Here is a 13,672-nt window from a genome sequence, read left to right as displayed (position 1 = left end):
TGGCTCCTCCTACACTAGGTCCTCCCTCAGCAGATGAGTATTTCAGTAAAATCTGTGAGATTAAGAGACCCCCCCCCCCCTTTAAAGGTTATTATATCTAAATCAAACAAAGATCAACCATCACCCAGATGTGCCAGTATATATTGTGGCATGCTCCAGTTCGCATCATTTTGTATGCTTTTAAATCAACACACATCATTTTGTATGCTTTTGAATCAACACATTTAGCACTTTAGAAAATGACTTACTACTATCAAGCTTTAAATAGCTACCTGATAATCATATATTCTCTGTTAATTTCACAGCAGCACTGAGATACATCATTACTTTAATGCACACACATTCACTGGGTATCAAGTTTCCAGTTTCTAGGGTAAAGAACCTCTGTAGTACAGTTCAGTTGTATTTAAGGTACGAATTGCTCCCATTCTATGCTTTTCCCAAACTGTATTTTTACATATGTACAGGTATTTGCTCAACTAATTTATAAACAAGTAAGTGTTCAAGTGGAGTTCATGAAATTTTTAAACAATTCTTGTGTAATTCAATAGACTGCCTCTCAATCTGCTGCTTCTGCAATTCCAGTAAGTAGCATGAGAATTCTAGGCGGTTGTTGCACCTGTGCTTGGAACAAACTGGTTTTGAGTGTCAGATGCTCACCTTGCAAATCAGCAAAGTGTGTCATCTCTGCATGAGTCCCTTCCCTCATATTAGACAAAGTTCAAGTGGTTTCCTGTATGAGGACAATTTGTGCGGTGGGGATAAAGCCACACAGTTTAAACATAAGCGGGTGGAATTGTGACCTTCAAAAAATGTAAACTGAATTTCAACCAGAAATAATTTGTAAAGTCAACATGAGTATTTAAAAGGACATTAAAATTCCATTTCCAAACTGCTCTGTTAATGCTTCTTAGGAACAAGCTGGAAGTATACTTGGAAACACTTTCCTTAGCATTTTCCTAGATTCTTTCCATTGCCTAACTATTGTACATCAAAAATCTTCATTCCCCAAGCATCAAAAGGAGGTTATTGTTAACAATGCACTTTGGCCTTAGCATTCATAAATCAGAAGAGGCTTCTGAAACCAGTGCTGGAAGAGTATCTTGAAATACCACAGGTGAGCAATAAAGAGTTTGGGTCTTTAACCTGTGACAGTCTTCTTCCTCTGACTGGTTTTTAAGTCATAAGAGTTAGAGCCCAGATATTCCGGTGTGTTACAGATTTTAGGTTAAGACTCATTACATTATTTTTTACTCTGCTACTGCCAGTTTTACTTCACATGTGTATGCAAGATTAGTACTTCCCATTCATGCTATAAAAAGGGCATTTTTTTAAAAGGTATACATTATCCCACTTTTAAATTCTGGTGCTTAAAAAATAATTCACACACACACCCCCACCCACCCAGAATGAATTATGGTAAATATAGTAGGATATGATGATATAAAATTCCCTCTGGAATGACACAGTACTGTGGGTCTTTTATACTTGTGCATGTCTATTAAATTTTTAAACTGCCGCTCTTCTGCTTTTTTGGATTGATGCTCTTATGAGTTTTGGTGTACATGATATAACTTTTGACCTTTTGAGGAATTGATTAACAGCACTGAGTGTGTTTGATGTATTTTGTGCATGAGTTTGGTGGGTTTTTTTTTTTTTTTTTTTTTTAATTTTTTTTTTTTTAATGTCTGAAACATTTATATTAACATATTTCCATACATATTTCCATACTGGTGGGTTTTATAAGAGGAAAAACACTGTAATGGGAGATAGAATTGCCTGGGAGGTAGAAGGCAGAGGAGAAAGGAGCAAAAAGAAAATGAGTTGCTACAAAACACTGAATCAGTGGGTAAGAGAGGATTTGAATGTGACTTTAGATTTCTTCGAATTGCCTCTAAGGAATCTTGGTTTACATTCTGTTTTCCTCTTGAAGATCCCTGGTGAAGAGGCTACTACTTAATTGTGAAAGAAAAACTAAAGTAGAGCTCACACAGAAGGGAAGGGCATCTTAGAGGAAGAAAGAAAGGAGTACCACATGTAATGGAAGGACCCTGAGCTAGAGGACAGCCATGGATTCTGGTCCTGACTTGCCACTAGCTTTAGTGTAGTGGCTTAACCTTCCTGGGCTATAAAATGGTCTGGCTCTTGTGCCTGTAATTCTTTGTTATGAGGTTGAATATTGGGTATGTCTAGTTACGGAAATGGTAAGAGATCCTCCTAATATGTGATGAAAGTTGAGAAACCTAAATCAGTGGACTTGCCTTTAAAAAAGTACAGAACCTTATTATGTTTTGGTTGGATGTATGAAGAGGAAAAGAAGCCTATCTCTGGCTTTTTAGAAGAGGAGGCAGTCTGGGGGCAGGGGTGCATTGAAGAGTAACATTGAGGTGAAAGGGGAAGAAAAAAGGGAGATACTCATTTGATATAAAATCACGTATTTCTCTTTTAGGTCCTTGTTCTTGCTGCATATTAAACTTCCTTGCATATGACAATCTGCATGATTATTAAAATCTGTTTTCTGTGTCTATGACTTGAGTACACATGGTTGTTTCTGGTGACTTGCTAGTATCTGTATACTAGCAACCAACATTTTTATCCTTATTCCTTAAATTTGCAGTGTTAAAATACATGAAAATTTGTATATTGAAAGCATTTAGGTAGCAGATGTTTTGCATGCTCTGAGGTGTTGCATATTTGTATTTTGGAAGTCTGGACATAGGCTCTTGGGCTCTAGTCCAATAGTAGGGATGTAAAACTTACCTGTTCTTTGTAGCAAAATAGCACAGACTGGTCCACTCCCTCCAGCAGCTGCTAATAGCGTTAGTTGGTTTTCAAGTTTTCTAGCTATAAGGAAAGGTGATAGAAGGGGATCTGGGATGCCAGTGACTGCTGAGAGAGCACGTGGATTTGTAAAGCTCACTTCTCACTCTACCCCAGGCTCTTCCCATTCCCTGTCCCTGGGACTTCCTAAGTTGTGACCATCCGAGGTTGAGAAAGCAAAGACTTGTGTCATGTAGGAAGGTTGGAAGGTTGTCCAAGGAAGTCAGGAAGCATGCAAAATTTGGCTGGTAAAATTTTAGAAAATTGAGATAAGAACTCAGGCCTCTTAATTGCCAGTCTGGCAGCTCTTTTTTGTTTGTTTGTTTGTTTGTTTGTTTTTTGTGTGTGTGGGGAGAGGGAGAAGGGAGTTGTAGGTTTAAAAACAAAGAAACCCAACATGAATCTGTTATAGGATACCCAGAGGACTGGCCTGAGAACAAATCAGTGTCCTCTTCTGATCTCTTAATCTCCTATTACTTCTTCACAATTTATCCCCACTGATACATTGTTGGGGTTTTTTTCCTTCTTAGATGTACAGGTCTTGAAAGAATTTTTAGCTGCATCAACTCCAGTTTCTCACAGCACCTTGGGGTTAAGGACTTAAACAAAAACAGAGGGCCAAAGCTCCTTTTTTTTCTCAGAACACAGGCAAGAATTCTTAGCCTTTCTCTTACTTCTGGTCCTATAATAAGTGTAAGGGAATTTTGTTGATTAATCAAGAAGGCTCTAGTCCTGAGGTAGAACTCCCAACCATTACCTGAGTAGTATTATTTTGCTTTCTTACCCTTTTTAATCCCTGCCCCAGTTTGTTTGTTTATTTGTTTGTTTGTCTAAGATGTCTGGCATTGGGCTTCTTTTTGATCTCCACATCCTTGTTCTGAGAGTTCTCAGCTGACTCTGGCAACTGCATGATGGGGCAGCGTTTGCTGGAAGCCTGTTTCTGAAACTGGCTCAGCTAACAGGAGGGCCACCCTGTGCAGGCTGCACTCTCTTGTTTCTGTCTGTTGGAAGAGACTGCCTCCTCATGCAAATCATGAACTGTTGGAATGCTCCTTGCAACTCCCAGAGCCACATTTTGGTTGGGCTTGATACAGTGTAAAAAGACCCTTTTCCAATGAGTGAGAGTATCTACTGTTATTTTTACCAGGCTCTCTTTAGAAGTTTTGGAAATTGCTTTTTGAAGCCAGGGGTTGAATCAGGATAAGATGAGGGACAGAGGGAGGATTCTAACAACCGCTTAAGGATTTGTCACCCTGTTCAGATGCTTTCCCTCCTGTCTGCCTGCCTTCTTTGATCCCTCTCCACTGTCATACTTATCCTGTGTTCAGTAGTCTGCTGACCAGATTGGCAGGGAAAGAACCATCCCAGCTTACTCATACCTTGAGCCCCACTTGGCAAACAGGGCTCCTCAGCTTGTCTTTTTTCTTTTTTTTCTTTTTTTTGGCTGCGTTGGGTCTTCGTTGCTGCATGTGGGCTTTCTTTTCTCAAGTCGTGGAGAGCGGGGGCTACTCTTCGTTGCAGTGCGTGGGCTTCTCATTGCGGTGACTTCTCTTGTTGCAGAGCACAGGCTCTAGGTGCACGGGCTTCAGTAGTTGTGGCACGCTGGTTCAGTAGTTGTGGCTCGTGGGCTCTAGAGTGCAGGCTCAGTAGTTGTGGTGCATGGGCTTAGTTGCTCCATGGCATGTGGGATCTTCCTGGACCAGGGCTTGAACCTGTGTCCCCTGCATTGGCAGGTGGATTCTTAACCACTGTGCCACCAGGGAAGTCCCCTCAGCTTGTCTTTTGAAGCAAATTAGACCTAGCTAATTAAGCCACTGTGAGACCTGCTCCCTTCTCCTCGATACCTAGCCTACTGAGCAGAGAGCCTGACCCGCAGCTCTGTCTACTCTCTTGTCTTTTTTGTCCAACCTGCAGGCAGTTCAGACCTCCAGTCTTTTTCAAGATTCTCCTTTGCTAACACAAAGCCACAAGCCCACCTTGTCATTTGGGGCAAGTGACAAGTGTAGTCCCACTAGCCTCTTGATCTGCAGCTCTTTCCTGTCAACAAGACAGGATAACTATTCTGGTTCCCTTTGGCTTCTGTGTCATCACAAATCACAGCTAGCTCTAACCTTGTAAAGTAGTACTTTGAGCGATGAGTTTGAAAGTTTGTTGCCAGAGAGATGGCGTATTTCCCTGTTCTTCCAGATGTGGTGCCTCCTCTTTATTTGTTATCTTTGTGCTATGACATGACTTGAGGGCACTGATTAGAGATTGAGAAAGGGAAACCCTCATTCAGCCAGGAAATCACTTGAGTGCTATTGATTTAGATGAATGTGCAGTTCTGTGCTTCTTTCTCCTGCAGAGCTTTCTAATCACTCTTGCTGGACACACTGAAGAACTGCAGGGTCAATACCTTTTTGACTAAGGGAACTTCATCTTTTTTTAATTGCAGGTTCCATTACAGCTTATAGAAAGTGTTGAATGCCGAGATATATTTCAGCTTCATTTGACTTGCAAAGACTGCAAAGTTATCAGGTATGTGATGAGTTTATGCTGTTGTTTAGTGTGGAAAATACTTCTTAAAGGATGGATTCATGATTTGATAACAGAAAAACAGCTTTTGAGGGTCAGCCTAGTTAGGAGTATTTTCGGAGTAGTTAGTCCCTGAAATATTTTATCTTTAGCCTACTTTGCTATTGGAAAGGTGTTTTTTATTTTTTATTTGGACATGATTTTAAATTTACAAAACAGGTACAAACATAAAAATAGTAAAGAGCACTAGTATTGTTAACATTTTACCCTATTTGCTTCATCGTTTGCAGGGGGCGTGTGTGTGTGTGCGCGCGTGTGTGTGTGTGTGTGCGTGCGCGCGCGCATGCGCTAGTGTGTGAAATTCTTGTTCTGAACCATTGGAAAGTAAGTTACATAATCATGGCTCTTTGCCCTGAAATACTTGTGTGCTTTCTTAAGAATAGGGGTATTTTCTTACATAACCCACAGTATCATTGTCAACTTCACAATTTTACACTCATAATACTTTTTATCCAATCTACTCTCCACGTTCCAGTTTTGTCAGTTGACCTAATAATGCCCTTTATAGCATTCCCCCACCTCGTTCAGAACAGGATCCAGTCAAGGTCACGTATTACGTTTAGTTGCCGTGATTCTATAGCTTTCTTTAATCTGAAATGTTTTCCACCACGTTTCTTTATCTTTTATGACATTAACGTTTTGAAGAAAAAAATCTTTTATTTATAATAGAAAGTTTCTTATTTTGTGTCCGGTGTTTCCTTGTGATTAAATTGAGGTTGTGCGTTCTCAGCTGGAATACTGCATGTATGAGGTTGTGTCCTTTTCAGGAGATTGTATTACAGCTGGAGGCAAACAGTGTTCATCTGTCCCTTGCTGGTGATGTTAGTTGTGATCACTCTCGTCAAGGAGTCACCGGCTTTCTGTGTAATTTCTATATTTTCTCCCTTGCAACTAATCAACAGTCTGGGAGGCGCTTTAAGACACTAGAAATGTCCTGCTTCTCATCACATTTCTCCAGTGTTGGCTTTATCTGATCTAATCTTTACTATAAGGGTTGAAAAGTGATGCCTAAAATGCATTTTAAATTTAGTAGCTCTACCAGTTTTTAATTCCCCAAGTTTTTTGCTTTATTTCTTTGACCTATTCTGGAGTGCCAGTAAACATTTTGTGTGGACATATTGATGAGCCACACTGATTGGGACAAGGGAGAGGTTTAAGTGACCTCCTTGGTTTTTTGGTTTTTTTTAAAACTTTTGTTGGAGTATAGTTGATTCCTCCTTGGTTTTAAGGTAAATATTTAAGTTGCTTTTTAGCCATTGAGATTTGGCTTGCTTTTGATAGATACTGGTTATAACTCACAGTTTTAAAAGGTTGCTTATTAATTACTCAATTTTAGATACTGCATTTGAAAAGATAAAGTATTTTTTACACTAATTATTTTAACCTCCTAGTTATATATACTGAAAATTGCACTTGATAATAGAACTGTTTTGTTCTCTACATGGTAACATCTGAAAGTTTCAGTGTAATGTATCTTATTTTTGATCTAAAGTTGCTGACTTATTCTAACTGCTAAATAGATAAATTTTGAAATTATTCCCTAATTGGCTAAAAGTACTGTGAACTGTTTTCGAGCTTGCTGTAATATGTCATAACAAAACAAAAAGAACTTCTTTAAACATATTCTTTGAGAAGGGCAACCATAAAGCTTTGGTGGAAGAAGTGGAATAACCCCATTCCTGCAAGAGAATGACTACCATTTTACTTTAATAATTGTCAATCTCAGAAGAGATTTTATTACTCTAAAAAAAATAGGTTTTCCACATGTCCAGCTTTCTTCTTCTTGACATTTTTCACCATTGGCTAAAATTTGTTGGACATGTTTTGTTATTATAAATCATAAACATTAGACCACTTCTAGTGCTTTTTTGACTGTTGTTATCCTTTCACTGTGAGTAGGCACTCTTGAAATGGTGGCTACCCTTAGGTTTCATTGTCAGCTGTCTTCTGATTACATTTGTACTTGTTTGGCTTTACAAAGGTGTCAGTTCTCAACCTTTGAGCAGTGTCAAGAGTGGCTGAAGAGACTGAACAATGCAATCCGACCACCTGCTAAAATAGAAGATCTCTTCTCATTTGCATACCACGCTTGGTGCATGGAGGTATACGCCAGTGAAAAAGAGCAACATGGAGACCTGTGCAGGCCAGGTAGGCCTTTCTAAAATGTGCAGATGGTGGCTTTATTGAATTACTGCTTGAGATATCCGTAACATGAAATGGGACTCCTAAGCATTCGTGTATTTAATCAGTGTACTTTTCATGGAGCACGTAGCATTTGCCCATCATTCTCCTAAGCTCAACGGAAGATGTTTCCTACCTTTCAGGGGGAAGGAAAGAACACTAGACTTGGCATCACAATTTACTGGGCCTGACTAAAAACACGTAGGGTATGGGTGTTAGGGAAGCCCAGTGGAAGGGAGCCACGAGCGTTACATACATGTTTGCGAAGACTTCACGTTAGAAGTGGCTTTTGAGTAGGCTTTGAAGGTTGAATAAGAGTTCATTGATAACAGACTGGGGAAAAGAACTTTGGACAGAGCAAGTAGCGTGAACAAAGGTACAGAAGTGTGAGATTAGGCCACAGAATAATGGATTACAAAATGGCTTTTTGCTGTGTTTGAATTTCAAGTCATAGATTACCTTTTGTCACCCCTTTCATCTCACAGATGATGAAACAGAGGTCCAGAGAGGCCAGGTGACTTTTCTCAGGACAAATAAAGAAGTTGGGCCTATACTGGAACCCAGGCTTCCTGACTCCTCATGAAATCTTTGTCACACTCACTGTCTTTCTCCCTCAAAAATGGTGTTGACCAAGTTCATGCTGTTTCTCTGTGTGTAGTTTTCTATAAATTGTATGTTGCCGTAAATAGAACTTTGCTGGTCCAGCACCGAATCTTTAATGTGTCCAGCTTGGAAGCAACGTCTTGAATTCCTAAGCAGTGAAACGTTGTGAGCTTCCTTCCAATAAAGTTTACTCTAGAGACTTTTTCCTTTAAACCTCAATTTTCAGTCCTGAACCTTCAATATTAACAATTCTGCCCTGGGTTGTTTTAAACATTGGAGGCTAATCTAGCAATGCTTGGATCCCTTTGTTTCCTGGCTCATTCACTGGTTAAAGCTTTTGGTTCATATATTTAATTAAATTATAGCAAACACAAACATATTTTTAAAGATGCTTTAATATGTACTTTTGTTTGACCCTCATGACCTTGTCAAACAGGCAGGATAGGCTGGTGTTTCTGTTTTGGGAGCCAAAGAAACGGAGACTCAGAGGTAAAACCTGTTGCCAAGTCCCACTGCTAGGCAGTGACAGAGCCAGGACTTGAACCCAGTTCTCAGCTATTGGGAGCTGACTGTTTGGAGTGCTGTGGATACAGAGACGAAAAACAGAGGCACCTGCCCTTGTGGAGCCTCAGGGAAAGCCCCAGGAATCCAAGCTTCCCATAAGCCTGGTCAGCCAGTGGAACCCAAAGTCGTTCACAAGAGTCACCCACACCAACCTTGGAAGGTGATGAGAATGTGCCTTAGCTGTCTCTCACTTCACTCCCTTATCCATTGCATCTTCCTTTTTCCTTCTTTATATGAGATGCCATTGTATTTTAATTTTTTTTGTTTATGGCTCTTTTCAGCTTTTTTTAGTTTTTAAAAAAGTAACGTTTACATGCAATGAAATGCACAAATCTTACATGTATATTTGCTAAGTTTTTAACCATTATATCTTATTTATTAGATTTTTAATCTCTACCATCTCCTAGGATAATGAAGTTATTGAGTGTATCTTGCTGTATTATGTTATATAAGAACTTTGATTTGTTTAAGGCTCTTAACTCCAAAAGGCATTCCCTAGTTTTGGGTTGCCAGTGTTTAGTTAACAAGGCTTGAATTTCTCCTAACCTGTTTCTCTCACAACCACAGACTGGAAATTCCTCATCTTTAGATGATTCCTTATTCCCTTGATAATTTAGTTTCTTTAGGATTTGAGTCTACTCTCAGAATATTCCTAAGATGTGTCAGATCAAAACTTCACTCCTGTCTATTAATTATAGATGGCTTTGTCCTGAGCTGAGATGACTTTGGTCCCCAGGTCTTTCCCTTCTTGAAGATATTTGGTATTTGTTGGCCACCAGGACATCCAATTTCGTGTCTTTTCATGGGTTTGTGATGGATGGAGGCATTTGGGGGTTAGAATACTGATTTGGCAACTAGAAAACCTGAATTCAAACCTGTACTCTACCATTTAATTTTAAAAATAATACTGGGCAAGCCATTTATCCTCTCTGTACTTTAGTTTCTTTTGTTCTTCAAAGTGAGACATTTTTCTTCTTCCTGCCCAAGCTGATCTGGATATTCTGAAGATCAAATCTGTTAATGCTGGAGAGTTCAGTTCAGTAAATGTTTGAGTGCCTCCTATGTGCCATGCTTGTGAATACATTTTGGAAATTATGAATATACAAGACGGTGCCATTGTAACTGATAGGAATTTACTCTGAGTAAAGGTTGTATTTTCTTTTCAATATATACATTCCACACTGAAGTCAACCTGCTACAACTCACATGCAATCTTACTGTACTTTAGTGACTTGGTTTGAGTGTGTATATGTGTATGGCTTTTTCCTTTTATATATTTTCACTGTGGAGTACAGAGGAAAACCTGCTTTTAAAAAATACTGTGGTGGCATTTTTAAAGCCAGTCAACCTAGTTCTTTCGTCTCCACCCAATGTCATTGAGTGTTGGTGGTGGCTACAGCATTACTTACCAATTACGAGCAGACCAGACAACCACATTCTTATAAGTCATCTTTATGTGAGACAGCACTTGAGATATTTCAGAGTCATGCCATTCTGTAATCTGCCCCAACACATGAGACCACAAGCATAGACTCTGAAGGGTGGAAGTTAGTTTAGTCTTTCAGAAGTTAATAAAACCTTTTATGGATTCTTCTCTGCCTAGCCTGTTAAGAGTAGAATGTGTCAGAGAGGGGGGAAATGGGAAAATTACATCATTACCCTGTATTCATATAAATCGTAGTTTCTGACTGTTGAACCTGTCATAGTTAAGCCAGCCATACTGTGGCCACAGCTGTAGGTCTTAATCTGCTTTGGAGGAAGTCACCACATTGCTGTTGGAGTTCATTGTAAAACTCTTGACTCTGCTCTTAGCCCCATTTCAAACTCTAAATAAGAATGGACTGGACTTCCCTGGTGGTACAGTGGTTAAGAATCTGCCTGCCAGTGCAGGGGACACGGGTTTGAGCCCTGGTCCGGAAGATCCCACGTGCCGCAGAGCAACTCAGCCTGTGCACCACAGCTACTGAGCCTGTGCTCTAGAGCCTGCGAGCCACAACTACTGAAGCCCGCGCACCTACAGCCCGTGCTCCGCAAATAGAGAAGCCACTGCAATGAGAAGCCCGTGCACCGCAACAAAGAGTAGCTCCCGCTTGCCACAACTAGAGAAAGCCTGCGCACAGTACCGAAGACCCAATGCAGCCAAAAATAAAAAATAAATAAAAAATGAACAGGAGAAAATTAAAAAAAAAAGAATGGACTAAAGCTTAAAGCTTCTCTCCCATATGCTCAGCCTCCTTCTCATTTTAGCTGCCTTCTTGGTGACTGTTCTGTACTTCAGCATTAATCTGGAGTCCTGACAGATGACTGGGCAATTCAGTTGCTATTTAAGTAGCATCAGACCCACATCTCTGACCTCTCTTCTATGATATACCCATTAAGCACATTTTGATTAACTATGAACAGCATGACTCTGGGTCATATACTGTTGTGCAGCTGCCTGTTTCGTATAAAGTAAAAGCCCTTGTCAGCAGAGTCCGTTTTCTGAGTTTAAATGCAGTCCAGTAAGTGTACATCTAGACGACTGTACTGGGACCTTTGTTCATAGAAAAGAAGGATTCTTCCCTCCGTATTTGAAAATCTGGGAGGGCTAGTTCTCACCTTCTCTGACTCTGATACTGTTCTTCCTCACAGTAAGGGCCTGGCCCTTCTATCCCAGGCCTTTAAATTGTGTATAATTGTAGGCTTGAATACTCAGAGTCACCAGGAAGCTAGACTTTTGGGGGGAAATTTTTTTTAGACTGCTGGTTGACACTGTGGTTATGATAGAGGGATTTACTGCTTTAAAATTTTTTCATTCTCATTAAAATAAGAATTGCTGGACTGTAGTATAAGAAATACAAAATGTTAAAAAGGGACAGATCCTCATTTGGGGATGGGGGAGGCACACAGGAAGGGTTGAAATGGAAATACAAAGCTAAACAAATAAATTGGGGTATTACAGCATATCTAATGTTGAATCAATGGAGACACGAGAATTCTGAGAGGGGAGTTCTTAAGGGAAATCCAGCAATATATGTGCTTGGCATGCACTTTTCTGGCAGAATAAACACAAGTGAACTTCTAACACAGTTTAGCAAAAGCCAGTTGAATTACTCATGTATGTAAGGTCTGCTGCTAAATTTTTTTTTCAAGCAGTGGTTTTCAAACTAGGTTGTGATCCACCAGTAGGTCATGAAATCAAAGTTTTAAGAAATGAAATATGAAATGAAAATTCAGGATAGAAAATATCAATGTATCACGCACATAGTAAGGGTGGGTATTTTGTGAAACTTTAAAAAATAAATATGTCATATTGAATTGTGATGTAAAACATTCTTATTGTGGGTTGTGATGGTCAGTTTCAAAGTTGATGAAGTCACTGCTTTAGAGGATACAAAGATAATTAAAACTCTTCTCAAGGAACTTGAAATAACAGATTTTCTGTGCTCACTACTCAGTATGTATTTCTTTGTGTGTGGCTCAGAATTTCATGCCGGGGATGGTAATTCTAAGCCCTTTCTTGGGCAATTGTTCTATGTAGAAAACTGCCTGAGGAGGAGGGGAAGGAGGTGGAAGAGAAGGAGGTGGGAGAGGAGGGGGGGGGGAGGAGGAGGAGGAGGTTCTTGTTATTTTGCCCGTGATTATTTTAAAGTTATAGAAGATCCTATTTAGAGTATCTGTGTGTTTAAGATAGAGGTACTAATGTAAATGACCATTAATTAAAATACCTTTACCTTTTGCAAAGACTTGGAGCTGTATCCCAGGTTGGGGAAAATCTTGGCATTAATTAATGAACTTGGAAGTTGCCATAGTTCTTACGACTTTTATATTGGGATTAAAAGTGAAAGGTTCCCTGTGTAGAATTAGTGATGCTCACCATTCCTTGCAATTTGTAGACAGCACTCCAATTCAGATAGCTTTTTCCTATTTGGAAGATTATATTGCTTTTAAAACTTTTCCAAAATGGGATAGATTCAGTTGATTATTTCTTCCTGCATCTCTGAACCTCACCTTTTTATAGCTCTCCTTCAGGAAACATATAATACTTAGTTTAAGCTCAAGAAAACCAGTTTAAATGGGAAGTAGTTTTATAGACTTGTCCTTCATTCAAGTAATTGCTATTTCGTATTCTGAAGCTCTTCTCCCAGGGAGAGCAAAGCTTTGATCACCAGTGCTGGCTGTTTTGTGCTTTTGTTACTGTAGTTTCTCCCAGCCCCCACCAGTATTTATTTTACAACCTATAATACTATATGTTAGAGGTACTGCTTAATGGTTTGTTTCGTTGTTGTTGTTTATTTGCTTTTTATAAAATTACTGCTCTAGGACTGTTTTCAAGGAAGGAAGTTATTTCAGATTTAATGACTTTTATGTTCGGTTCATTTCTGCCTTTGTTGCTCGCTGTCTTGAAGAAGCAGCCAAATTCATTAGGGCAAATGTAGGCAATTATACTTGTTTGGGTGGATGTTCTTACAAATGCTCAGCACTGTAGTTACTAGTGTGGTGTTTCTTGAGATTCCTGGGTACTGGCAGTTAAAAGTCCCATGATCTTTTAATTGCGATTCTGTAATCTGTAAGGTTCTGAAAATCGAAAGATTTTTATTTTATTTGGTAGTTTGACTTGATCTGAACTAACTATTTGTTGCTTTATTTGTCCCATTTAGTGTGAATTATCCATGCATTTCACTGTAAAGATGTTAATGTTTGGTTAATGCTGTTGATATCATTAACCCAGTATTATTATACATGCACACCTTAAAATCCAGAAAATTCAGGTTCTGAAATCTGGCCCAAAGGGTTTCTCATGAGGAGTTATAGGTCTGTACTACTCTTCTTGATGAACTTGTTGATTTTATTTATGTATACCATCAGTCTCAGTGTGGAAATGGGAAAGTAGCCAGTATAGGGATAAGAACATGGGTTTTGAGATGAGACAGACCTGCCATAATAATCA

The 13,672-nt window shown here is 39.4% G+C and overlaps 1 protein-coding gene across 16 annotated transcripts in view; it reads left to right on the top strand.

Moving 5' to 3' along the window:
• MTMR3 (myotubularin related protein 3) overlaps positions 1 to 13,672 on the top strand; it is a 132,883-nt gene that overhangs the window by 92,637 nt on the left and 26,574 nt on the right. For 11 of the 16 annotated variants that reach the window (XM_059894243.1, XM_059894241.1, XM_059894237.1 and 8 more), the window contains 3 exons: positions 552 to 584; positions 5,255 to 5,337; positions 7,376 to 7,542. In XM_059894243.1, coding sequence (XP_059750226.1) covers positions 552 to 584; positions 5,255 to 5,337; positions 7,376 to 7,542 — 283 coding nt within the window. The remainder of the gene's footprint in view (positions 1 to 551; positions 585 to 5,254; positions 5,338 to 7,375; positions 7,543 to 13,672) is intronic. The other 5 variants (XM_059894238.1, XM_059894246.1, XM_059894245.1 and 2 more) reach the window with 2 other exon arrangements.

The sequence above is a fragment of the Balaenoptera ricei genome, chromosome 14, assembly GCF_028023285.1.
Source record: "Balaenoptera ricei isolate mBalRic1 chromosome 14, mBalRic1.hap2, whole genome shotgun sequence".
Taxonomy (NCBI): domain Eukaryota; kingdom Metazoa; phylum Chordata; class Mammalia; order Artiodactyla; family Balaenopteridae; genus Balaenoptera; species Balaenoptera ricei.
This window is presented reverse-complemented; position numbering and strand designations above follow the sequence as displayed.